Source organism: Diadema antillarum, unplaced genomic scaffold (genome assembly GCF_040938485.1).
Source record: "Diadema antillarum isolate AM-2024a unplaced genomic scaffold, OU_Dant_1.0 seq00000160_RagTag, whole genome shotgun sequence".
Taxonomy (NCBI): domain Eukaryota; kingdom Metazoa; phylum Echinodermata; class Echinoidea; order Diadematoida; family Diadematidae; genus Diadema; species Diadema antillarum.
The window spans coordinates 2,001,394-2,029,049 of record NW_027271231.1 but is presented as its reverse complement, the minus strand read 5'-3'; the positions used below and the strand labels follow the sequence as shown (position 1 = coordinate 2,029,049).

Sequence of the window (27,656 nt, the reverse complement as noted above, 5' to 3'; positions counted from 1 at the left end):
CAAACGATATTGTATATTTGCATTCCTGAAACAGACAACTCTTCAGAGCAACTATCCCAACTGGAACAGGTTCCAAAGAGTGTGTGTGTTATAGTCAACATGTGTCATATTCTTATTTCCTGACTATTTTTATTCCCCTCTGCTGTTCTGTACCTCGAGTAACAGAGACCATGCATTTTCTGGCAATTTTTTGCAGAAGCTAAGCGCCCCAACCACCACCGGCGGCATGGCCCACTGCTCCATTGCCGACTTCTACGCTGGCAAGACCCTAATGGTCACCGGCTCCACAGGTTTCATTGGCAAGGTGATGCTGGAGAAGCTAATGAGATGCTGTCCTGACATCAAGAAGGTTTTCCTCCTCATCCGGCCCAAGTCTGGCCAACGAGCGGCAGCTCGCATTGACGAGATTACCTCAGGCATGGTATGCATCCAAATTATTAGTGTGGCATGAGTAGAAATCAAAACATTTTTTATCATGACCAATCTTATTTTGTTGTCAATTGCTCAGAACTAGACACAAATGAAATAAAATCTTGGTTACTTTTGAATATTTGAAAAATATTTGCCCTTCAAACCTCATTGAGAACATTTGAATATTCAGCATGTTGATTCAGATGAAAACGTTAATGAAATTTGATGCACATTTTTTTTTGTCCTGGCATATGTATAACTTTGATAGTGCCAATGACACTAGCCATCTGTCAGTGATCATCTGCAAAAGAAAGAAAAGTTAAAAAAAAAGGATGTACACAGTCCATTTCTTATAATTTGTTCTTATATCTGGGGTGTTAAACCCTTTCTGTCTGGAACTTTACAGTTGTTTGACAATGTCCGAGCTGCCCAGCCAAACTTCAAGTCCAAACTAGTCCCCATTGAGAGTGATCTGACTGAACCAGATCTGTTGCTCAGTGAAGCGGACGTCAAACTTCTACAAGAAGAGGTGGAACTTGTGTTCCATGTCGCTGCAACCGTCAGATTTGATGAGAAGCTGTCGTAAGTCCATCTTTACTCACTTGTTTTATAGGAGAAGTAAAACTTACAAAATATGGAATAGGATGGTCACACATTTAAATTCCATGTATTTTCATTAGTGCTGTCTTCGCACTTGGAATAAATTCCATGTGTTCTGTGAAACTTTGAAAAAATTTCTGTAATTTGATGTATCTGGCAAATAATAGCAAGAATCTCATTCAGTGTATAATTTATCTACCAAAAAATCAATTAAAATGACACAAACTTTAAACATATCAAACTTCCAATTAAATGTAAAGTAAGATTAATGATAGCATGAACTCATATGGGAAAAAAAAAACAAATTTCTTCGAAAAACTCTTTGTGAGCAGCTAGGTAGTAAAGGTAACCTCCAGTACGGAGAATATCATTCTATTGAAACAGTTTAAAGTCCAAAAATCTTTCCATTTCTTTGATCGTATGTTTTGTAGACACTTTCCAATCATATGTCTGGCTCGGGCTATAACACGCAAAAGATATAATGTCAAATATTTGCACACTCTTGAACTGTGATACCGGCTTTGACATTGCCGAAAATGAAGTGACAAGCAACCTAAGTTTGTGACTGTAAAATCGGAGAATCAGTGCCAAAGCAATTTCAGAATGTAATATAAAGTTCGTTCCACCTCCATGCACTTCACACCCACTCATAAATGCGGTAATGATCATACTATGTACTATATAAACCAGGCTGATTTCGTCTTTTGAGGAGATATAACGTTGAAGTCAGTGACATAATTTGAGGCAGCAGTGTACAGAGGTTGTAAAAAGAAGCAATTGAAGGACTCTGGTCATATTCTGGTCTATTACTTTATTTCCACGGTTATGTTTCTCCAATAATTTCAGTATAGGTACAGCTGTAGGATGTCAGTGAACCTCTTCCACTCCCAATACAGTCTGCTCTATCATTGCCATGCCAGGCAAGGCTGAATATACACTAAAACAAAAGAAAAGGAAAAAAAAGATGTTAGTGTTTTAATACCCATGTAAATCAACTCTCATTCAATGCAAGGATTCTGAATGCTGCTTCTAAATATCTGTACCCCTACAATCTTAAATCTGAAATCAATGATTAACTGCTGAGATGAGATAGGCAGTTATTCTGTAATCTGTGGATTTGTGCAGAACTCATACCATCATGCCAAAGTAGAGTTCACACAGAATGCGGACACAGGTAAATGTCTATGGACAATAATGTCAGAGGTCTGTCTTTCATCCACTCTGTTAAAGGCACAGATCAAAGACCACTGTTGGAGGAAAAAGAAGAAAGGAAAGGTTGAATAATGGAAAGGTTCATTATCTTTTTACACTTATCGATGACTGTAGATGACCTTCAGAAAAGCTAAGAAAGGGTCAAGAATCTCGAGTGATTCAATCGTGCAGCTATGGAATCACAAAGGGAACAAAGTCTGATTTTCTGTTATTTGCTTTTCAGCTATGTGTATGTGTAGTGCTAATATGACTTACATAATCATGGATAAATTCGGAGAGATTAGAAAACCTTTAGTGTGCCTATTTCAAGCCATCGTGCAAGTGCATGTGTTCACAGATACTGTAACTGGTAGATAGTACTACACCTACTGTATATGCCATATATTTAGCGAGTCAGAATTTTCGCGAATCGGGACCTCCCGACGATTTTGCGAGTGGTTAAATTGGCGATTGTGGAGTACAATGCTGAAGAGAAAAATGTATGTAAATACGTGCCCGTCACATTCATATCGGGATCAGAGTCAATATTTTCGCGTGTCTTTAAATTTGTGAATAGTGTCCGACTCACGAAATTACAAAAATAAAAACCTCGCAAAATATTTGGCGTATACAGTACATTGGAATGATCCCCGGAAGTGTGACATGGAAGGTTGAAAGAGAAAGGAAAAGAAATACCCCCTTCCCATTAGGATTGTATCTTTTGTGCATACATTTTAGAATAAAAGACAGCAAATTTAGTTCTGTAGAATTGATAATGACTCAAACTTGTTTTTTGTGTGTTTATTGTCTTGAAGGTTGTCGTTGAGACTCAACGTTCATGCTACAAGGAAAGTCATTCAGCTGTGCAGGGGAATGAAGAAATTGCAGGTAACAAAATTGGCAAGTTTAGCATTGACAGGGATATTTGCACCGAGGAGAAAGTATTTTTCCATGGAAACTTATGTTCAGGCAACATATTGGTGAAATTCTGGACAAATTCTAATGAAAGGGATGAGTTTTTGCTGTCTTGATGTCAGTGGCTATGAAAATAAATCTCTCTAGGTCATGACATTTTGGCAATTGAGTAGTTTTTCCTCTATCTACTCTGCCCTGAGAGTTTATTATCAGAGATTTATTCTAATTTACAAGTGTACATGATGGAATAGACTTACAATTCTACATTTGAGAATGAGCAAGAATGCAGTGTATGCTTGTATGTATAAACATTCATTTCAAGTGTTCCCACCACAATAAGGAGGATGTCATACCCCCTACTGAACGGACATAAAATGTTTTCTTGCTAGGTAGTGTAACAACTTCAGTGGGTTGGAAAATGGATATAAACTATGGACTGCTTGTGCCATCGTGAGTGTTAGTGAAAACAGTATTAAGGACAAACCTTTACTGCCGTATGGCGGACTTGAACGGGCCCTGGGATGATCTCCAGTGGAAGTTTTACTGGTATGGTTACTACATGTAAGTTTACTCTAAAGTGAGGGGCATTGTGAAAACTCACAATCTTGACAAATTTTGTACGGATTAGGTTTGATATAAGTATGAATAGTGATTTTAGATTTGTACGCTCTTGTGAAATTTTTCTTTCAAGGTACTGCAACATGTCTCGACTGCCTACGCCAACTGTGACAGATCAAAGATTGACGAGGTTGTGTACCCACCACCTGTCGACCCATACAAGATTCTAGATGCTGTCGAGTAAGTCTTCCAGAGATTGTTGCCTCTGTAGTCCTCTTCCTCCTCTTTTTTGTACTTCTGTTCCTTGTCCTTGTCCTCCTTGTCCTTCTTCTCCTCCTCCCCTTCCTCTTCCTTCTCTTTCCTCCTTCCTCCCTCCTCATCCTCTACTATAGAAGTAATAGCTGACACAGATGTCAGAAATATGGAGAATCAAATTTATGCAATATTGTTGATGCTGTTTAAGTACTACAGGTAAGTACAATGATTTGTGGAAAAAATACTATCATCTTCTCCTCAGTTGTGCTCAAATGGAAGAATAAAGTCAACATAAGTTTCAACATGGAGGGTATCAAAGTTTGTGCTTGCTAATTGACATCTTTTATATTGCTTTTACAAAGGCTTGCATAAGTTTAAATGAAGAAAAGTTCTTCCTTTTAGGAAATTATGTTTAAATGATTAAAAAAGAAAGGTCATATGATCTATGGCATTACATTTAAGAGATTTTGATGTGTCATAATATTTACAATTTTGTGTAAAAGATATTGTGCAAGTTCAGGTATTATGCTTCTTTTTGGCAGCAGTGTAATGTTGTATATGGTTTCTCTTGTCTTTTGTGATGAAATGTGAGACTACATCAAAAGTCCTGTCATTTCTCAAAAGCTGTATGTATAAAGTACAAGAACGGTGCTTTTGTTATTATAAACCAGAAATGCATGCGAAAGTTCTTGTCTACACTATATGTGTTGAATGCCAGTGGCCATTCATGTAAATGTCATGCTGCAAAAATATCTTGCTTTACAGCATTTCTTTGTGGCGGAATGGTTTGTTTGTGCTAGAAACTTTAAAAGTGCATTTTGTCTGTTTGCTCCTGATGTACCAGATGGATGTCAGAGGACATGATACAAACATTAACGCCCAAGCTGCTGGGGAAGCGGCCCAACACATACACCTTCACCAAGGCCCTGGCTGAATACATTGTGGTGGAGGAGGGCAGGGGGTTGCCAATTTGCATCACACGACCATCGATCGTTGGAGCATCGTGGAAAGAACCTTTCCCTGTAAGTTTTGAAAAGGGATTATTGTGTTTAGAAAGAGATCAACGTGTTAATATTACTATTCGGTGCACAAAAATAAAAGTGTTTACAGGAATTTGTTACTTTGCTGGATTTCTTGTTCACATTGTGGTAAATCAGTATGAAAATTGAAGGTATAATCAATTTGTTGGTACAACCCCCAATTTCCAGCATATTATGGACAGTGTTTTTGCATTCTTTTTTGACATATTTTCATCAAAACCTGTCACTCCCATACCTTTGTCCAGTAAACTTCATTGTAAAACCAGGAATGAGTACTGGTTGAAAATCGCCTGTTACTGTAAGAATGTAGTGTGTCATATTCATGTTTAGTGAGAACTTCATTCAAGGAAACATCAAATCATTCATGTGGGTCCAATTCTTCTTCTTTTCCAGGGATGGATTGACAACTTCAATGGACCAAGTGGAATATTCATAGCTGTAAGTAATGTGTTACTTGATTGATATATTGGAAAGGGAGGAGAGACCTAAACATGCAGTGTGTACAATGATGACAGTGATTAAAGTGAAGATGTCTTCACATTCTTTAAAGCAAACTTAATGCTCTTAGTAGCATCATTAACCATGCTACTAGTCTTCGCTAGATTGTCTTCGCAATTCAAAATATCAGATGTTGAGAATGGGACTCCATTATGATGGCTTTGTTAGAGGGGGGAGGGGGGGAAGAAATAATCTCTCTCATGTACCAACTAACAACTTTGCATTTGTTTTAAACATATCACTGTCTTTAACATATAACTTGATTAGATTTGAAGCTTACTTATTTGATTTTGATAATCTGTTATAATGTTGATATTGATACCAGGATCTTCTGCTGGGGGTACATCTTTTCTTGAATACTTTTATTTTTAATTGCAGACTGTTTCAGAGGTTTGCTGTGTACTTGGTACTCACAAGTGTCTGATGAGACTTCTCATAACTTTTTTTTCAATCCCACCTCAGGTTGGCAAGGGACTCCTGCGTATGATGATAGGCGATGCTGAAGCCATTGTGGATATCTCACCTGTGGACTTTGTGGTCAACATGATGATCGCAGCAACATGGCACACAGGAGTTCAAAAGTGAGTGATTTTGTTTAACATAAACTAGACATCAGACCACAGTCAGCTGGATTATATTACATTACGGCGATATAAGATATTGCTCTATGGGAATATGTGAATGTCAATTTTTTATCATTTGGTGGGGGGGGGGGGGTAGAAGATATGGAAATATAGAAATTAAAGAGTGAAAAATAGGATGATCTGTTGTTTTATTGCCTCCCTTCTGTTTGTGTGTCTGATTAATTTTGAATATGATATCTGGTTCAGTGGATGCTATTTAAGTAGGAGATGTAAATGGATAAAGATATCAGAATTATCTTTGTAATCAACATTTTGAAGAAAAAAAAAAACAAACAAACACTACATTAGCAATAATATTCTGCAGTTGTTGCTGAGTATGAGTGGGATATAAAAGTGAACACCACATTGTATTATGTTGGCTTGGGTTTTTTTTTGCCCGAGTAAAAAAATTTCTGAAGTACCATCCATCGATTCTGATGTTGCTGAGCAAATAAAGGACATTATAAATGAACATGTCTGTATGTTATACCATCTCTTTCAACAGACCTCCCTCAATCCCAGTGTACAATTGTGTCACAAGCCCAGTGAACCCAGCGCGATGGAGTGCTGTAGGTGAGAGATTGTAGTCTAAATACCCTAGTCTATTTGCTGATGATTTGATGGTGTTTGTAACATTTAAAGGAGAATGAAGCCTAAATATATATAATCTTTGTATTGTTTTCCATACACGATGTCAAGAACTGTAGTAGTCACATCCAGCAATGGCTGCATCCAAAACCTTAACAATTCAAAACTTTTGAACAAATTGTAGGATTTTCCTCAAACTTCAATGATGTGTTCTACTAATGATGTTTGTAACATACAACCTAAGTTGCAAAATGTTTTGTGAACAGTAATATATGTTCAGAAGGCTCTTGCTACCTTCTTAATTGCAGAGGAAAATATTGCTACTGTTTTATATAATATACATCAGTGGAGTATATCTTCGAGAGAGAAATAATTTTCTTTTGCACTTCTGTGACAGAAATTGTTCCAGACCTGTACAACAGGATTCCGCTGGAGAAGGTGTTCAGACGGCCCAGTGCATGCCTCACCAAGAATCCGTAAGAGTCACTCTAATCCTCATCATAATCCTCGTCACCAATTCACTCTTGATTTGCTGCTTCTGTTCTGTGCCAATTTATGAGCAGTTTATGAAAATGTATGGAATGTCTGTACAGAGAACTACATGTATTCTGGCCAATTAAACTTTTGTTTTAACATTATTATTATTCATTGTAGTTTTGCTGAGGAAGAAAAGCAGTAGATTTTAAAACTTACAACAATGGTGAAAGATGTTCATCTCGAGATTCTTTCAATTAAGCAGTTATTGGGTTAGCTAGATATATTGATATTGGTTGTGTATAACTGTAAAGAGGCAGTTGAGTTCATTTATATATCTGCAACTTGCTTTATGTTTAGCTGTTGCTACAAAGAATGTTATGAGCATGTGAAGCAGTCTTAATAGAATTGAGTCAATGAAATTGATGATGTGTGTGCATGGTCCTCAGGTTTGTCAACTCCTGTCTCACATATTTTTCTACCTTTTCATCCAGGATGGCCTTTGAGTACTTCAACATGGTTGGTGCCAAAATCCCTGCCTATCTCATCGACTGCTACCTGAGGCTTCGAGGCAAGAAACCTATGTAAGTCGATGACTTTCAGAGGGCATAACATCACATAACAACATTTGCATGTTTGCATATGGGGTGATATTTTCATTATCAGTTACAAAATGCTGCGAGGCATCAGTCGTACATTAACCAGGACATACTGATAGTTATTTCTGTAATATCAAAACAACTCATTATCTTACATATGGCAAAATAAAATTTGTTAACAGTACACATAATTTCTCACAGATTGTATTATCCTGTGGTTTAAACATCTATATAGGGTTTAATTTGGATCATGTGTTAGAGTACAAATGTGTAAGTGTGTGAAAATTCTTGGAATTAAAAAAAAAAAAAACATACAGAGAAGACCAAGATATTTCTATGCTAAACATGGACTTAATGCCATAAGATACTTGACTCTCAAGCAAGCTCACTGAAGACAGAGTAATGATTCAAATAATTGCAGCTGTATCACAACTGTTACCATGAAAACTAATCAGTGTATCACATCTATTGCTAGCAGCTTATATTATGGGATCATGGCAGAAGATGCTTATATTCTGAATATATTTCCTTTTGTCTGAATGATGTAGCACTGAAATTACTTTTTATCTATTGTTTTCACCATCTTGTTCTTGTTATTTTCAGGATGGCAAGAATGAACTCAAAGATCACTAAGATGGCGCACACACTCAAGTACTTCACTACCAACACGTGGGAGTGGACCAATCAGAACACAGCAGCCCTCTCAGCGGCCATGAGTGAGGAAGATAGAAAGGTTAGTCCTCACTCCCTCTTAATAGCCCCCTCTTTCCCTTTGCTCCTTGCTGGCATCGTTTTTAGGCCCTACGTATGGGGCTCAATCTTTGACTGCAATTATCTGAAGTCATTCGCTACGGTGTCACTAACAACTACTGTAAAACGAAGAATGCTCATGTGCATTTTAATTTCGGGAATTTGGTGAGAGCCAAGATTCACGAAATTAAAATGCACGCAAAGGCTCTTGTCTACACTGTATGCATTGAATGCCAGAGGCACTTGGTGAAAATTTCATGCCGTGAAAAAGGCTTTCCGTTCAATTCACTAAAATTGCATGCCACAAAAAATGTCATGTGTTTCAGTATGCTGCCAATATTTAGTATTTGGCATGCTAAGTGAGTCTAAACTTTCCCCAATTTTTAACCAAAATATGATGTGTGCCTACAAATAATGTTTTTGACTGTGCATCAGCATGCTTTTTGATATGGAGAGGCTGGTAGCCCAACTGTGTGCAAAACATAGATGTCACTTTTTTGCACTTTAAAAGCTCAAGCTAAGTGACTTTTGTAATACATTTGGGTTTATTTCTGATGTGAACCTGATATAGTGTGTGACATTGACTACTTTATCCTGATATCATCGCTATTTTTTTTTTTTGGGGGGGGGGGTGGGGATTGACCCCTGCAAATGGTTCAATATCAGCCAATTGTATGTTACTTATGCTTGAATATCAAATATGGGCACTTGGTCTCTCACTAACTCGATGTATTTTTTGTTTGTCCTATCTTTTTGTTGTGATCTTTGTGATCTATCCTATAAAATGTTATTGTGATGATTCTCCGTGTAGACATACTTCATTGACGTGAGGCCGCTCCACTGGCCGTCTTACCTGGAGGCTTACTGCCTGGGCACCAAGCGATTTGTCCTCAACGAAGATATGAACAGCCTCCCTTCAGCTAGAGGACACATCAGGATGTGAGTATTTTACATGGGATAAAGACATGTTGAAAGATGGAGTGGGTTTGAACAACAATGCCACTACACAGCTATTTAATGCCATTGTGCCATTTACGTCATTTAGAATGTAAAATGCTGTATTATTTCCCATTTTTCCAACAAAGTGGAAGCATGGTCCTCAGTGCTTTGCTTTGTACTTTGCAGGAGAATCTACAGTTCTTACACACTGTTGTAAAGAGACATAGTCATTTCTTCAACAGAGTCCAGAAAGATCACATTTGAGTCCTTCTTCCATATTTCAAGACAAATTTTGAGAATGATGGGATTGATGTTTTGATGAGGTGGCCAACAGAAGCTAGTTTTCACCACCAATTAGATACCATACTTCTCAGTTTGTAAACACGCAAATAACAAGAATACAACTTTCAGATTTTTTGTCTTGATTTCAAGATTTTATGCCCTGTTTCATATACGGTCAACCTCTCCTAAGTCGAATCTATTTGGATTGAAGAAATAGCTTGAACTTAGAAAAAATTCGACTTATGAGGGATTAAAATCAGTAGAATATAAAGAGAAGAAGACTTGAAAAGACCTTCGACTTGGGGATTATTTGACTAAAGCGAGGTCGACTATAGCAAGGTTGACTGTATTTGACTGCTATTGTCACAGACAGCAACACTAGTAGATTTGCTCGGCAGTGCTTAGATACTCTTAGCTCTTTTCACTTCATTCTGCAGTGTGAATACAGAAACAGAAGGTTGCGTTACTTCCCTCTGATGATGAGGTACTGCATATGCTGTATATATAGCAAGTCCAATTTTTCATGAATTGGGACTTCTGACATTTTAGTGTCTGGTTAAATTTACAGATGTGGAGTACAGCAATGGATGAAGAAATGTACACCTTTACGTCGTAATCATGTTGAGAAAAGAGTTGATATTTCTGTATATTTTAGATTCGCAAAAAGCACCCGAATTCACCAAAAAAACAAAAACAAAAACAAAAACCAGAGCGCTTCATTGTTTATCCCTCTCCCTACCAGAATCTCAAATACCATAAACTTTGTACATTCCCTCCATTTTCCTATAAGCAGTAGTTTGGTAAGGGCTTACATCACCAGAGGCAAATTTTTATATCATTTGTGTCTTCTCCCACAGGCTTCGCAACATCCGCTGGATGTTCAACACCTTCCTCCTCGTGATCATCTGGAGGTTCCTCATCGCCCGATCCCAGCTGGCGCGCAACCTGTGGGCCTTCGTCATGAACATCTTTTTCCGCTTCCTGCGCTATTGTCGTGTTACCAGCACCATTGCCCGTGTCCACTGAAAGACAACTTTGCCCCCATGCCGCATGGAACCGTTTTGCAGGGGAAGACCGTCTTTCGACCTCCAGCTTCTTTCTGGTAACGCAACTCTGGTGTCGGGTTGGTGTGGTAGCACCAAACTGTTTCGTAGAGGGCAGGTGGAAAACCCACACGACTTTGCTTAAAGTCATTGCACTCTTCATTCTGGCCCTTCTTTCTCTTTATGTCAGTGTTGTGAGTGACACGATGGAATTGTTGCTGTTGTCGTCTAGTCGTCCTGAAGCTTGGTTTGTTTGCATGTGTTAGTCTCAGTGTCCAGACTGTTTTATAAAAACAGTGAAGTGCAATCTACAGATTTAGTAGGATGCAGTTTTCTTGTGTATTTATATCAAATTATATTCTGCATCTTTTCTATGTCAAAGACACATACTTTATGAATATCATTTGGCTCGCAGGCATGCACCGTCTTGTTTTTCTTTACAAGTTTGAGGAAGATGTCTCAGAAGTGATGAAGCTTTGAGAGAGTTAAAACAAAAATGCCAAATAAATGTCTTGTGTTTAGATTTGTGCATATTGTAATCTGTAATTCCTCGTATTTTAAGATGAATTTATGCTTTTGAACTCCTAAAACAGATTTCAGGCACATAAATCAATCCACGGCAGGTTTCTGTCTGATGACTAGATAAAGAAATTTCTTCAAATGTGTGTTTGACGAACTACTAAGCAAGTTTGGTTCTTTTTTCTATCAACCCATTCTATGTTGGTTGGTTGTTTGTATTTTGTGTAATCATTTGTATTTTATGCATATTGTCTCTCTCAAAAGATGAGAAAGTTGTTTGATTTATATCATGCTGTCTTGCAGCCAAAAGTATTGGAAAATGATAAAATATCTGCAAAGAGCTATTCATTTTTTTCTTTTTATATTCCTTTGTTTTTACCTGATGGTGCATGGCAAAAGGTTGGACAGACTTTGTACATTATGCCAACCCATTATAAGTAGATATTTCTATCCTATCATTATGTTCTCCATTGAGGAGTGCAATGGCTGTGATGTGACACATTTATGTAAGGTGGTTCTGGCTGGTCTGTACATGACGAGCACTGGTATAGCAGTGCCCTGACGACTGACAGATTACCTGGAAACCTTGCTCTTCTTGGAATTGGAAGAATGGAAAGGGACAAGCTGTGCACAATGAGAAACTTTCTGGTCATTTAATTTTGCTTGTCGTGCATTTTCTGAGTGTCTGAATCAATCCATATGGCCATCATGCAAGACACATCTCCCTCTGGCCTTTGTGGAGACTCTTTAAGTAATGTTTGCTGGTGACAATTTGTTAATTGCAATAGATAGAGAAAGAAAACACTTCTTTTCTTTTCATTTTAGTAAATGGTTCAAAAAATGCTAAGAATCCATCATGTTTGATATATGCAGGCAAAAAAAAAAGGTACAGTCATAGATTACCCAAGTATCGTGTGTGTTTCTGTTTTGTTTCGAGTTGATACTGTGAACTTTGCACTCTAATATTTTAGAGCTATTCAAAGTGTGTGGTTTGATAAGTCTGGATGTGAAATGGCCAGAATGGCGACAATCTGTGTTAGCTTTTCTTGATGTCAACAGGCCCTGGAATTGAATTCCAGAACAAGTCTATAAATACTGACCTTTTGTTGGTTGGTTTAGGACTTGGGCGTGTTTTGTGAGAGTTATGGTCGGTGTATTGAATGTGAGAGTGAAAATGGAAGCACAGCCGTGATTGTACTAGGTTGAGCTATTGGTGTCCACTTTGTGAGGATCTTTGACTTCAAGCCCATTGATTAAGGATGGATGAATGTAAAACTTGTACAGAGTAATATATTTTCCCCTCATTTCCTCTGTAAATAGTGTACATAAACCGAAGGTTGACTGTCGCGGGTCAGTCTAAATGTAGCAACTTCAATTAGCAGCCATTGTATGTACTTGTATATAAGTACTGTGTGATGAAAAGAGTACAGTGTTTAACAAAGCATGATTTTTTCTTATATCCGATCAAGGGTGTAATATATCATTTGCTGTGTAGTTCATGGCATATCAATGCAATTGTTGTACTTTGTACTCCATCAAATTGATGTATTTAATATGCAATGCATATTATTTGTGGAAAGATAGTGTAAGTCATCACCATAGGCAAACAGAACCCAGTGTAACTGAACAGATGTGTACAACCTCTTGCACATATTATAGCAACCGCTGTTTGGAAAGATAAACAACCGCAGACTTTGCCAATATATCTACACATTCCATGTATGTCTAAAATATAGCTTCTGAGGCATTGAGTGATATGAAAGATTAAAAGTTTAACCCATGTTTTGCCAAGTCTGTTTATATTTATGGAGTGCCATATGGGTGTATCCTCCTATACTATAGTAGCATGTGACAATCATTATTTTACACCTGTGTATGCCATGATGGTGCTGGCGGTTGTAATTCAGTAGACTCACTATCACAGACTCGCAACTGTCACAGACAGATTCTATTTACAGTGGCCATTGTATCATGTGGATTACAGTGTGCACACAGATGGCACAAATGTATACTGTATTCATAGCTCGCTCCATTCACAAGAAGAACTGTGAATGGAGTCACTATGCTGGGATTTAACCCCCTCAGTACCACTACCAATGAAGTTCATTGCTATTCCATAGGGTATGGCTGTCAGTTGTAACAACTGAGTTAAACACTGGTCTTTACCATCAAGAGAAGTCATACGCTAATTGATTAGCATCTCGATTCTAGCTTACCATCTTTCTTGTGCACTCATGGTGCTAGTTTTGAATATGGATATTAAAAGATTTGAGTGTCCAGTCAGCCAAGCACATTATGGCAATTTAAATCCATGTTTCTATGCCTCAATCCCTCCCTTGATAGCCTCATAGTTAATGTGGTGGTATACCCTTCACCTGGTAATTTCATGTGCATGTGTTTACAGCAATGCATTGATATTATGGGGTAGTTCTTGTGATCGATTCCTGTCTGTCAAATTTCAGCCAAAATATACCTGCAATCCAATGCATGCATGACCTGAGGCCATTTGTCGCACAACACGTTATTCTAATAGTAGTCAGTGAAGTGGTACACAATGAAGTACAATCTTACAATGAAGTACACTCTGCTCAAGTAAAGATTTCAAGTAAATTGTATTCCAAGGCGTAGACAACTTTAATCTTTCTTTTCTTCAAATGAAATAGATGTGAGTGATGTTCACTTGATACAGTTGCATTGTTCTGAAAAGGTTGATGATTAAGAAGGGAATCAGCACAAACATGTAACATTCATTGGATGAATGATTTTACTTGTCAAAAGACCAAGGGGCACGTTTAATTCAGAGAGAGCAAATAACAAGAATTTTTTTTTCTGTGACCTGTTTGACAAAGATGTTCATATCTTGAGTTTCAAAGTGTCAGCGTCCAACGGTGTCATCGTAAAGTGAAGAGTGCAATTGCTCCTCTGCATGTTTATTGATGCAATATCTGCCTTCTCTCACTGTGACATGGAGGACATCGTGGCACAATTTATGATTCAATGGAGAAACTGGCTACCTAAGCAAATAATCAGTCTGTGTGAATAAAGTTTTGTGACCAATTTCATTTGTCACAAGTGGCATCTTTTGAAATAAAACTGCATGCTCAGATACATGTATTTGCCTCAAACTCTCATACATGTATTTGCCTCAAACTCTCATACTATTAAATGATACTACATGTACTTTTTATAGCAAGGCTTTTCAGTGGTACAAACATAATTATACCAATAGGGCTGGACGTTTCTTGACTTAGCTCTCCATTGTGTATTGTAGTGATTGACTACATTATAAGTGCAGTTTCACTAATATGAAGAATATGAGAAAGCAGAATTTATTTGCTATTTGGTTACTAAAGATCAGTATTCATTTAATGCAGTTTTAAGTACGGTGTAAGGCTACCCTGAAACTAGAAACAAATATAGCTACTATTGATTAGCGGTCATTTTGAATGTGAAATGAATGTTGAACTTCATTCGTTTTTAATATAGTATATATACAATGTACAAAATCTGATAGGAAATATGAAAATAAATGCATTCTCAACTTATAACTTGCCTGAGTGTATACTGACCATTTTCTTGAACTGATGTCTCTATGTACCATCTCATGTACTGTGTGCATGTGGGCAAGACAGTGTATATTAATATACAAATAATGAATGTTTATGAGTGAAATGGACAATATTTCATGAGGTGAAAGATGAATGATCCTCTCAACTTGGCTGTGCCTCGTTGAATGGATCAATAATTTCATCTTTCACCGAATTAAATACTGTAAAAGTGGTTTCTTTCGCGTACAGAAACTTTCGCGGTTTCCATCGGTGCCGACTTTTTCGCGTGTGTTTAAATTCGCGCTCGGTAATGATAGAGTTGTAACAAGCCACGAGTTCGAAACATTTTCGCGTGATGTTAAATTCGCGGTTCAACCTCAAAGCGCGAAAAGCGCGAAAATAAAACCACCGCGAAATAAACCACTTATACAGTATTCTGTCCATTGCACAAATGAAAAACATTATTTGTTTTATATAACATCTAAAATATATCCTTGTCATTTGATGTCTTATGAATTCAGAAACAAGAGAGAATGTGCGAGATCTGAGATCGAGAGAATGCTCACAGAGCGCTTTATGCTAGCCGCTGTCCGTTAATATGCTTGATCACATGCACACTATAAACACAAGCGTTTTACGTAATATGTAGTGTGCAGGGCTCTCGGCGTGCGTGCAATTAAGCAAATTGCATGGATCCAAGATTGCACCGTTAAATGGAGCCACAACTGCGCGAATGATGACATAATAATGGTGCAAATGATCGATATCAAACAACCAATCAAATGACAAGATCTATTTAGGTGTTATATGATACATGATAATGTTCACATGTGGAGGGTTGCATGAAAGTACAAAACCTACACATAATTCTATGAATTAAATTTTTTTTTTTTTCTGGTAAACGAAGAAGCCATCATAGAGCATTTCATATACATGTACATACAGTGGCGGATCCAGGCGGGGGCGCACTGGGTGCACGCCCCCCTTTACTTCTTGTTAAAACAAAAAATTAAAAAAACAGGGGCGCATGCGCCCCCCCCCCCCTTCACGGAATCCCTGGATCCGCCCCTGTAATAAACATATAGTATAGAAATATTTCCATACAGATGGGGGGGGGGGGGGGGGGGGGGGAGGGGCGGCATTTCATGAAGTGTTTTGTCAGACAAATTTGCTCTCAGCCAATCGGATGCAAGGATTTTAGTAGCCTATATAACAGTTTGTCAGAAAAAATACCTGACAAAACACACTTCATCATGAATTAATGCCACCGAGCAGGGCACCTTTTCATGAAAGATGTCAGTGTCCAATTTCAGTAAAATTCGTGGTTTTGATTGGCTGAGAAGTACTGGTCACTGACTGTTTATATATACGTTGTTGTCAGAACTGACAATTTGTCAGGGCTGTCAAGTTTCATGAACCGGTGCCCAGTGCTCATGACAGAGTTGATAATGCAACAACTCGAGAGACGTGATCCGAATTTATGCAATGAATGCAAGGCCAAGTTTGAAGCTGTAAATGGATGGGTACATAGCTTTGTTTTTTTTTTGATATCTCAGCCATTTCAAAACTGATTTTCATTAAATAAACTTTTAATTCCTCTTAGAATAAGTAGAATCCCTATAGTTCTGGTCGAGATGGGGATTCAGGTTTCAACTTTTTGTGAGATAATTAGAAACCATGTTTATGAAATATATTAAAGAGCATACCATTCTAAGAGGATCTAAATATCTATTTGATGAAAATCAGGGTTGAAATGGCTGAGATATATGCAAAACAAAATGGTCCTAATAAAAGATGTTGTCCCACCTTTTATCAGGACCTCTTTGTTTCACTTTGTTTTTGGATATCTCAGCCATTTCCAAACCGATGTAGAATTCTATATCAAATAAACTTTCAATTCCTCTTAGAATTGTATGCATTAGTCCGGAAAGTGCATTATTACCTAAATGAGGTAGTTTTGAAGGGCAATTGTAGTTGGTATTTTGATCGGTCGTCAAGGTCAGTGGGCAATATTAGTGGGTATCACCCTTCTTCGAGGTTTCGCCATTCACTTTACATGTAAACATTCCGGTCAATCACAAACAGGAGACATTCACAAATCCGGGACATACGCACCGCAGAAGAACGCCAATAAATCAACTCATACAAGGTCGACCTCTTCCAGCAGCACTACGCGTCAAACAATGATGAGTCCATTTGTGCTCAATAACTGTACATATATGACTATCATCAGGATAGGGTCCTATTACCACTCTCCAAATTGAAACAGAAGCAAAAACAAAGTGTAAATAGTTCAGAGGTTTTTAGTTCGCCTGTTATAACTACTCAGTACATAATATGTATCTTGGAAGTTGGAGTTGAATGACGTACATTGATGAACAATTATTATCCATACAGAGGATTTTTAGAGCCCAAATACAAGTGTTATTTTGTCGACGCACCTCATAACCTCCGACCCACTTAGAAAGTTTGTTGTACTCGACCAATAATTTTGGCCGAGGCGACCAATATTTAAAATATTGGAGGGCAAGAGGGGATTCCCCAAAGTTTTTTATAAACTGCACCGTGATTGGTTGAGATATATACGCGATGACCTGAAATATGAAGTAAAAACGTCTGTGATTGGTCAATCATGAATTAACTAGAATATCGTTTCTTCTAAAATTCTGTGTTTATACAAACAAATTTCATATGTCAATTAGTTGAAATTGTTTTTCACACAATTTTTCAAAATATCACTTTCATAACAGGAAGTTAAATTTAGGTTTGATGAAAACAAGTTGCATTTTTTTTTTTGTGCATGCAGGCGCATGGCGACGATTGATCTGCAGCTCTGCATGCTCAGCGCTACTGCTAGATAGCACGCGCGCGATATAATGTAGCCGGCCGCCGCCGCTGCGCTTGCATTTGCATGCGCGATATGCATATTACAGTTACTGTACATTTACGTAAGTGTGTACAAGTACGTTATATACAGCACAGTAGGACTAGTTGTGGTAGTAGTAGCCTAATTCGATCTTTCACGATCTACGGTAGATGTGACGTGAATTGTTTCTGAGATCTCGGATACAAATACATCTAATTCTGGTCTAAATTAGCTAGATATCGGTCTAACAGTAACATGACGGCTACCTTGGATGATAGATCACTGTTTTATCAGAGACTGAAGTGGATTAACTTGCACTGAAGAGTGTACATGTACCATACCCCATGTCAGGATCACTACACAGTAGGAACAGCACTCGGAGTCGGAGACAGAAAGGGTAGGACTAAGTGAAAACATTCTTTGCTAAAATCCTCTGTAGGATAATAATGATGATATTGAATGTCCTATTTTCGATTAATACAAGGAAATATTGGACTCGCTAAGCAAAATATTGGACTCGTCTTCGACTCGTCCAATATTTGTGCATAGCTCGTCCAATATTTCCTTGTATTAATCTCAAGGCCATCCAATATCATATAATTATTTTGCAACTATTCGACATGTTGGTGATGATCTACAGGTAAGTCAATTGTGGTTTGATCTATATCATAGTGTATAGCCGTATTCACATATTTTCCAAATTTACCCAGGGGATAGACCATAATTATGATATCGACTGGCCTCGATATTGACTGGCCTTGATATTGATGGGCATTGCCCTCGTCTTTGACTCGGGCAATATTCTTTCAGTTTGGGCAATATTTTCTGGTATCTCCCTCAAGGCCAGTCAATATTATGTAATGATTGCCCATTTGATATTACATATGAGTGGTTTCTATTCATCTCACCAAAAGTTAGACCTGAATTCCCATAGTCTAAACCCAAACTATACCATGCATCTCTATATCATGCGATGTCAGGCAATCGCCTGCGATGGATGAAAAATCGCAGATCTCCTAACACTGCGCCATTATCATGGCAATCGGCTGCGATGCGATGCGATGCGATACCATATCGCAAGAAATCGCACAGGCGCGCGCTGCTTGCATTCTCCATGATCCAACACGTAGTTTGCTACTCGTGCCTTTTTGCGGTATCACAGCTGTATAAAGCCGCATTATGCATTGGTCTATGGCTCGGCAGGAACTTTCTGGAGATATAACAAGGGTTCGTATTCGTTCTGCGTACGAGATTTGGATTAAGAAAAGAGACGAGTTTGTGAGAAAACACAAAATGTGTGTGAATTATAACCAGAAGTTCGCGTTGCGCTTGATTTCACTGCACACCGACATACTGTGAATAATGTGCACACGTATGCAATGCAATGGTGGTGATGTTGCAGCTAGCTGCAGCTGGGTCCCAGTCCAGCCTCCGCCGGCCGCGGCCGCCCCAGCGACGGCGCGGCGCATCGTCTGCACCTCGCACACGCAGAATCCGAACGTGTACGATCTGGCCGATCATTATGGATATGGAGTGTTAGTCCTGTCGAGAAATTCGCTGCAGGCGTACTTGTACAAATAGTGGGAACGCAAACGGGCATCAGCAAACAGGAAATGTTTCCCCTGTGATGACCACGCCCACGCACGTGCACCGATCACTGCTGTATCTGATTGCTGGCAATGACAACTAGCTAAAACCACACATTACAATGAACACTTACTTTTTCCAATAAAGATATTTAAAAAAAATGTCTCCTGATATGATTTATAAGCACCAGCACTGCACTGTTTACCCTTTGGCTCTAGCAGCATAATGACACACAAGTTTCTATACACATGTGTGTGTCATAACTAACGTTAGAATCTATCTGATTGTTCAAGTATCTACGTACATTGACCGAAAGATCGGTCTGTATCTGTCCGTCGGGGAATGTTCCGCTGAGACTGCGTCTGGCTTCACGGATCCCCTCCGTATACAGACCGAAGTCAATGATTGCGGCTCCTGTGTGGAGCAGTCGCGCACAGATCAAACGTTACGATAAACCAAATTTCAGACAGCTTTTTTACGTTCAAACAAGTTTGACATGACATGACACATTATGCAGCAATATTTGGGATAAATTTCTCAATTGTGCAATTGAAATACTCACATAAACTCGGTTATAACGCAGACATTTTATCGATATCGCAACATCGCCGTTCGCAAGCTGTAAGTCGCCATTTTGAATGTGTAAGCCAATCACATGCGAGGTACTTGTTTTAGTAAAACAAACACGTAGAAACTACCTCGCATGTGATTGGCTAATAGATTCATAGTGTATGTTTCTGCAGTTTGAACGTGACGACGCGACAGGCTGTGACGTTGAAAATTCTACTAAAATTTTGGATTATTCATTAATCTGGTGAGTTTAATGTATTCTTAAAAAGCTAATTTCACTATACAAGCTTAAATTTGCCGACCTAGGGCCGTGAATTAGACGCAATCGAGAAGGGTGAGGTACCTCACCCAATTTTCCATAGAGACAGTGGTTAAGAACATCCACACAGCAATGGGTACTGCAACCTTCCGTCTGTCTACGGAGGACAGCGTTAATGGCAAAATATAAAGAGTCCTCCGGACAGACGGATCTTTCTGTCTACTACGTACATAGCCATAGCATAGGTCCTAACGTAACACAACGTTTTAAATAGGCCTATTCTAATTTCTACACATTTATGGTTGGTCGCTGATGACGAAGACATGACAAAATAGTTTGTAGCAATAACCATTTGATAAAAAAAGACACAAGGTAGTTTGTGTGGCCCTGTAGAACTTGCGAGGTAGACCGATCAGATTGCTCAAAAAAACTCTGCAAAAGGTTTGATCTGTATTGTGACACAAACTTGTTGAACACCAGCCCTGTCGCTGTACACAAGTACAAGTGTCACGGCGTCTGGTCGGGATAGTGCAGTGCATTCTTGGACACGTGTAGTGTGTTCTGGCAGCTTCTTGTTTCTTTATAATTATGGTGAATCACGAGAACAGGATAGAACTATATTACACTTTTAGTTTGTGCCCACTACACGCATTAACCTACCTGTTTAAGGAAAGTTTGTTCCCTCTTGACTTGTGTTTGAGCAGCCAAAATGCTGCTCATCTTTAAGGCAAATCTCTGGATTCCTGCACTCTAAAAGCAAAATCATGTGTGGTACGGTACCAGTACATTCACAAAACCTTCATTTTTTTTTCACTTCTTTACTAATTCAATACAAAAAGAAAATTCAATGTACTATTTTTTCTAGCATAAGAAAGCTTGTGTATTAGGGAATGCACATTCATCTAAAAAGTTTCACTTTATTTCAGCCATAGCACTATAATTATATGCCCAAAATATGGATTCCCTTTTGTAAGTCACTATACCACCTTTCCCTTGTACTCATATGCAAGCGCGCCAGAACACTTGGTTTTTGGGGGGCAAAATCTTGATGGGGGCACATTATGTGACGGTGTGAAATCCTCGGCGAGGGAGCAAAGTGACCGAGCGGGGGTACCACAGTAGGGACTTTTTGTAAAAACAGAGTACAAGGTTGCATTTATAGAGCATTTAAAAGCAAATTTATATAGGAAATTACAAAAAGTGGAAAATTTTAGTGCGAAGGACTATGATTATAACATACAGGGGTACATTTGTGTGACAGTGTAAGATCCTCGGCGAGGGAGCGAAGCAACCGAGCAGGGAGAGGGTGTGGGAGGGGGATATCCCCCTCCTACGGTAGGGACTTTTTTAAAAAACAGAGTACAAAAGTCGCGTTTATAGAGCATTTAAAAGCAAATTTCTAGGAAATTAAACATAGTGAAAAAAAAATGTAGTGCGAAGGACTATGATTATAACATACGGGGGTACCGGTACATTTTTATGTGACGGTGTGAGATCCTCGGCGAGGGAGCGAAGCGACCGAGCAGGGGGAGGGTGTGGGAGGGGGGATACCCCCTCCCACGGTAGGGACTGTTTGTAAAAACGGAGTACAAAAGTTGCGTTAATAGAGCATTTAAAAGTAAATTTCTAGAAAATTAAACATAGTGAAAAAACAGTGCGAAGGACTATGATTATAACATATACGGGGTACATTTATGTGACGGTGTGAGATCCTCGGCGAGGGGAGGGGGGTATCCCCCTCCACGGTACCCGGTAGGGACTTTTTGTAAAAACAGAGTACAAAAGTCGCGTAAATAGAGCATTTCAAAGCAAATTTCTAGGGAATTAAACATGGCGAAAAAAAATTAGTGTGAAGGACTACAATCACAACATACGGGGGTACAATATGTGATGGTGTGAGATCCTCAGCGAGGGTGTTGGAGGGGGTATCACGGGAGGGACTTTTTGTAAAAACAGATAGTAAAAGTCGCGTTTACAGAACATTTTAATTCAAATTTCTAGGGAATTAAACGTAGTAAAACAAACATCACTGCGAAAGACTATCATATCTTACGAAAACTGCTCATTTTACTATATATGTACGGGCAGAGCGAGCGAGCCACTTTCACTTTGCCATTCGTCTGAAATGTATTCATTAAAAGCTTAAACGTGGTCGCATTGTTCGAGCAATAAAAATTATTCTTATATCGCTAAAAAGCATGGAAGAAAGGGGAAAATGTAAGGTTTACTAAAGGTATGTTTCAGGGGGCACACTCGAGGACGTGAAGCTACCGTCTATACACTAAATTTACTCATATGCAAATGTTAGTGTATAGATATTAATAATGAATTATGATTTTTGCCCTGTTAGGGGCAAAAATTTTGCATTTTCAGTTATGAAATTGACAACTTTTAGACAAGAAAAGTGCCTTTATTGTTCATTTTGGTCTTTAAATGATTGATCGATTGTTAATCTGTTACAGGAGGCACTTTTTTTTTTGGGGGGGGGGGGGGGGGGCAAAGACTCATTTTGCCCCCCCCCCCCCAATTTTTTTTTTTTCGGTGCCCTTGCTCATATGTCTCTATGTAGAATATAGGTAGAGATAAATTTTAGTCCCTCTCCATACCTACAACACATGCACTGTGGGTATTGGATTAAGAAGGGGGCCAAGCAGTGTCCATGCATCTATTGTGACCATGAAGTTTATGGCCAAGCAATGGCCATGTGTCTATTGTGACCCTGAAGTTTGTAGCTAGCCATATCCAACTCAAGCCCTGGTCACAACTCGCCGTGCGTGCTTTTCGTCCGTACGTTCTTGGCGGAGGCCACGGCATTCACGTTTTTTCTAAAAATGTGGGGAGGAAGTGACTAGCGCAGGGAGGAAGTACGTCAACGCACGACACTCGCACGGTTGCGCAGGGTGTAAGTACGTGGCCCACACGCCACGCCTGGCCATGAGGGGTTACGTGCATCGTACGTTGTGCACGTGGTAAGTGAGTTGTACGTGCTTACAACTTACAATCTGCGTGCGATGGCCACGTTCTCTTGCGGAGGCTGTAATTACACGTGCTGCTCACATACGGTATCCCTACTCTGTCTCATGTTGTAAGTGCGTGCAAGTGCGATAATCTTTTTTCCCGTCAGATGTTAGGGGTATAGGCCTAATTATAGGACCATCTTCCGAGGTTCTTCAGATGTATAATCACACGTCTTCTCCATACATGTAAATAGTAGTTTAACCTTCTGTGTGTCATATTTATTTTATGTCTAAAGGTTTTAATATTTTTTTGAAAGAAAATGAGATTGAAATAAATGAACTAAATGAAATATATGAAATGTGTGCATATTTGACTCACTGACAGAGAAAGGGTTAATAGGCTATAATTATCAGGTATAGGTCATAGGTTACATCACATATAAAATGGCATTGTATTACCTGATGTAGGCTAATAGGCTACTGTCAATATCAGGTATACAATGACATTGTATAACATTATCTTGGTTGAAACATCCTAACACATTGGCACTGGAGGTGAGATGCATTTTATTTGCTGTTATGAAGTCTACCATCTTTATACCCAGTTTCAGAGGTGGTGGCATTTCAGCCATGGAGGCATTTTTGAGCTAGATTTATCAGCATAGATTTATCGGTGCCAGGTAAAAATGGCAGAGGTAAAAATGGCAGGGGTAAAAATGGCAGAGGTAAAAATGGCAGAGGTAAAAATGGCAGGGGTAAAAATGGCAGAGGTAAAAATGGCAGGGGTAAAAATGGCAGGGGTAAAAATGGCAGGGGTAAAAATGGCAGGGGTAAAAATGGCAGAGGTAAAAATGGCAGGGGTAAAAATGGCAGAGGTAAAAATGGCAGGGGTAAAAATGGCAGAGGTAAAAATGGCAGAGGTAAAAATGGCAGAGGTAAAAATGGCAGAGGTAAAAATGGCAGAGGTAAAAATGGCAGGGGTAAAAATGGCAGAGGTAAAAATGGCAGGGGTAAAAATGGCAGAGGTAAAAATGGCAGGGGTAGAAATGGCAGAGGTAAAAATGGCAGGGGTAAAAATGGCAGAGGTAAAAATGGCAGGGGTAAAAATAGCAGAGGCAAAAATGGCAGAGGTAAAAATGGCAGGGGTAAAAATGGCAGAGGTAAAAATGGCAGGGGTAGAAATGGCAGAGGTAAATATGGCAGAGGTAAAAATGGCAGAGGTAAAATGTTAGAAGTAATGAGAGCGATTTCGTCAGAGATAAGCGTATGAAGAGGTTTTGAATGATAACCTAGCCAGATCAAACTGTTATCGAATTATCAAATCCAAACTGCAGATTTGAAGAAAGTTTATTGGATTATGTTTTAAAAAGATTATAGCACTCTCATTCTGAGTTTGAATCAAGTGCAGTGGTGTAATCTGTCTGTTCAGAGGAATGATAAACCAGCGGAGAGCCTAGTAGGCCTTTGGGAAATTATTTTTATTATTCAGTATTATTATTATCATTATTATTATTGTTATCTATCATTATAAGGGGGTTGCAACAATGCTGCAAAGCCCTTAAACAGTATAATCCTACATTGTTTCGCCCAATGAAGTTATCACACACACACACACACACACACACACACGCACGAACCCACTTTTGGTATAAACACATACTTCTATACGCAGATATACACATGTACATACTCTTACATACACACCCTTACAAAAACGAATTCCGCTCACGTCCAGGCTATTGTCATTATATATATATAAATATATATTCTCATTATTTTTCATTTTTTGAACTGTTTAGTGTAAAGAAGTGAAGGAGACATAGTCGAGGCAAACCGTTAAATTGTCATCTGTTCTATATGTTATTTTCTCACATTCATGTTTGGTAGGAGTCTATCTATCTCACAAGGCCTGATCGCGACATAATGTACAAGTAAAAATACAAAAAGCAAAAAAAAAAAAAAAAAAAAAAACTACAGCAGATGTACCGGCAGACATAAGTAAGCTCTTGCAAAACATTTTATTACATTATTACAAGTATCACATGACGCAAAAACAAATATCTCGAAGTTTAATGAACACTTTGTGGTCATTTTACAAACTTATGCCTATTAAAACTGGAGAGGAACATTAGCAATAGACTGTTCTAGTGAGAGTAAAAACCGATAGTTTGCCATTGGATTTCTTTCAACATACTAATGTTGAACGAATCCGCAGGCGAAAAAATGTAAATGTTTGATGCCTCTCAAACTTAGCTGTTGCCCCAAAGCATGGGTGTAAATCCCGGAACACACCAGAATCAGGTCAATAGCACCATTAGACCCTGAGATAATGGCAACTGTAGATTTCAAATGGCGACCATTTTGAAATTCAATATGGCGGAAAGAGAGAATTCCAAGTGGCCCAATATCTGAAAATGTTTGCAATATGTTAATGTACATTTTGTGCTAAATTTGGTGCTTGTATCCCAAAATGCACGATAGGTTTGCTAAGCTGCCCCACTAAGAGTATTTTATAGTGATACCCCAAAACATTTTCGTGTCATTAATCATTTCTTTAACCCCTAATTTTTGGGGAGCGGGACATCAAGCGGGGAGAAATGAGACAACCTGGAAAGAAATTGGATAACCATCATGACCAAAGTAGGATTTACATGTGCCGTGGGGATAAATGTAACACTGCCCTGTTAGATTTCTCCCAGTGGTAACAGAAACAGTAAAAGATCCCTGCCAATTTTTCATACCTGCATGTTTGTTATCAAGCAATTTTATTTTCAGAAGTTTGCACACTGATATTAAAATACCTATATTAAAATAGTGTAGGACCCCCCAGATCTAAAGTAAGTTTGATATTTTACTGACAAGATACCTGTAGAGCTGTATAGTGGTTAATATGTCCATTTTCAGGTGTACCGAGGCTCATCTTTTTACTGATATAATTGGATTGTTGACTGGCCGAGCATTTTTCAAGTTACATGAGTGTCACATAATTCTCGTGTCCCATTTCTCCCCGGTCTCCCCCGTGCTTTATTTCAGAAGGCACGAAAAGCGCGTATTGCGAGAAAGGTGTCAGAAACATGAAGAAAAAAAATCTGTCACTTTTACCTCGTCCTTTTGCATTTCAACGACTAAATTTTTATCAATGGCATTTTTATCTCTAGCATTTTGACCTTTGACATTTCGACCACTGACAACTTTACCTCTGACATTTTTACCACTGACATAATTATTTACCTCTGACATTACCCCTGCCATTTGTACCTCTGCCATTTTTACCCCTGCCATTTTTACCTCTGCCATTTTTACCCCTGCCATTTTTACCCCTGCCATTTTTACCTGTGCCATTTTTACCTCTGCCATTTTTACCCCTGCCATTTTTACCCCTGCCATTTTTACCCCTGCCATTTTTACCCCTGCCATTTTTACCTCTGCCATTTTTACCTCTGCCATTTTTACCCCTGCCATTTTTACCCCTGCCATTTTTACCCCTGTCATTTTTACCTCTGCCATTTTACCTCTGCCATTTTTACCCCTGCCATTTTTACCCCTGCCATTTTTACCCCTGCCATTTTTACCCCTGCCATTTTTACCTCTGCCATTTTTACCTCTGCCATTTTTACCCCTGCCATTTTTACCTCTGCCATTTTTACACCGAACCGATTTATCAGCATATTACTAGAACGATGAATGTAGGCCTATGGTTTTGCAGTTTTATCTGAGTCTGAAGGTGTCACGTTTGCAATTAAGGCCCTATGGTAATACTGTCACAGAAATTTCTTCCTTGCTTAATTACAAAATATGCACATTCTCAATTTCAGAGAATGGTGCTGACTTTATCACTGTTCTGCATACACAATGATGGTCAATGCCTTTTAACCACGCTTGTGCAGCTCTTAAATGTAACAATTTTTCAAAACTCCAAAAACCTGGTCACTTCATGTACTGACCACTTAGAGCTCAAGATTTCTATATGCTTTGCTTATTCAAGCAGTTTTTGACGTTGTCTTATGTGCCCTTTCTAGTGATATAACAATCATTTTTTCTGTGTATGCGATTTTTTGATCCCATAATCCTTACAGGACATTTCTGCCCAGTAGGTGAAATAGAACAGTATGAATATATAATTGCCAACATCAGGACATCTTGGAGACGAAATGATGATACTCTTCCGTCGGCTCGGCTCATGTACATTGCAGAAATCACTGCGCACAACTTGCGTTTTAAGTGCGGAGCAGGTGCTTATTCGGCAAGTTCGGTACGGTCTGCGTGCTCTATTGAACAGTTGAACTCAGGGAAGTGTCGAAAAAGCACGGGCTGTGCACTTATTACGTGCTCAACACGTACGTGCTACGTGCGCCGTCCGTCGAGCAAGTGACGGTGGGAAAATTTTAAAAGACGCACGGAGTCAGTGCATTGTACGCACGTTCGCTGTAGAGGGCACGTACGTTGCCCGCACTTAGGGTGAATCCGTAGCCCAAACGCAGCAAAAGTTCCTCGTGTCCTAAAAGTGCTACGGCGTGTCTGCGTGCTCCAAAATCCGTACTGAGGCGGTACTTACTACGTACGGATCCCCAAATTTTGCCCACG

General features: G+C 38.9%; 1 protein-coding gene across 1 annotated transcript; it reads left to right on the top strand.

Annotated features, from left to right (window-relative positions):
• The first annotated feature begins 217 nt into the window (after nucleotides 1-217).
• Nucleotides 218-14,795, top strand: LOC139727960 (fatty acyl-CoA reductase 1-like). Its single transcript, XM_071638931.1, has 13 exons — nucleotides 218-421; nucleotides 818-993; nucleotides 3,018-3,090; nucleotides 3,809-3,915; nucleotides 4,775-4,952; nucleotides 5,364-5,408; nucleotides 5,931-6,049; nucleotides 6,597-6,664; nucleotides 7,077-7,155; nucleotides 7,648-7,737; nucleotides 8,356-8,485; nucleotides 9,314-9,441; nucleotides 10,581-14,795. Exons 1-13 carry the CDS (start codon nucleotides 227-229, stop codon nucleotides 10,747-10,749), a joined length of 1,557 nt encoding a protein of 518 aa, XP_071495032.1. The 5' UTR covers nucleotides 218-226; the 3' UTR covers nucleotides 10,750-14,795.
• Nucleotides 14,796-27,656: the final 12,861 nt, after the last annotated feature.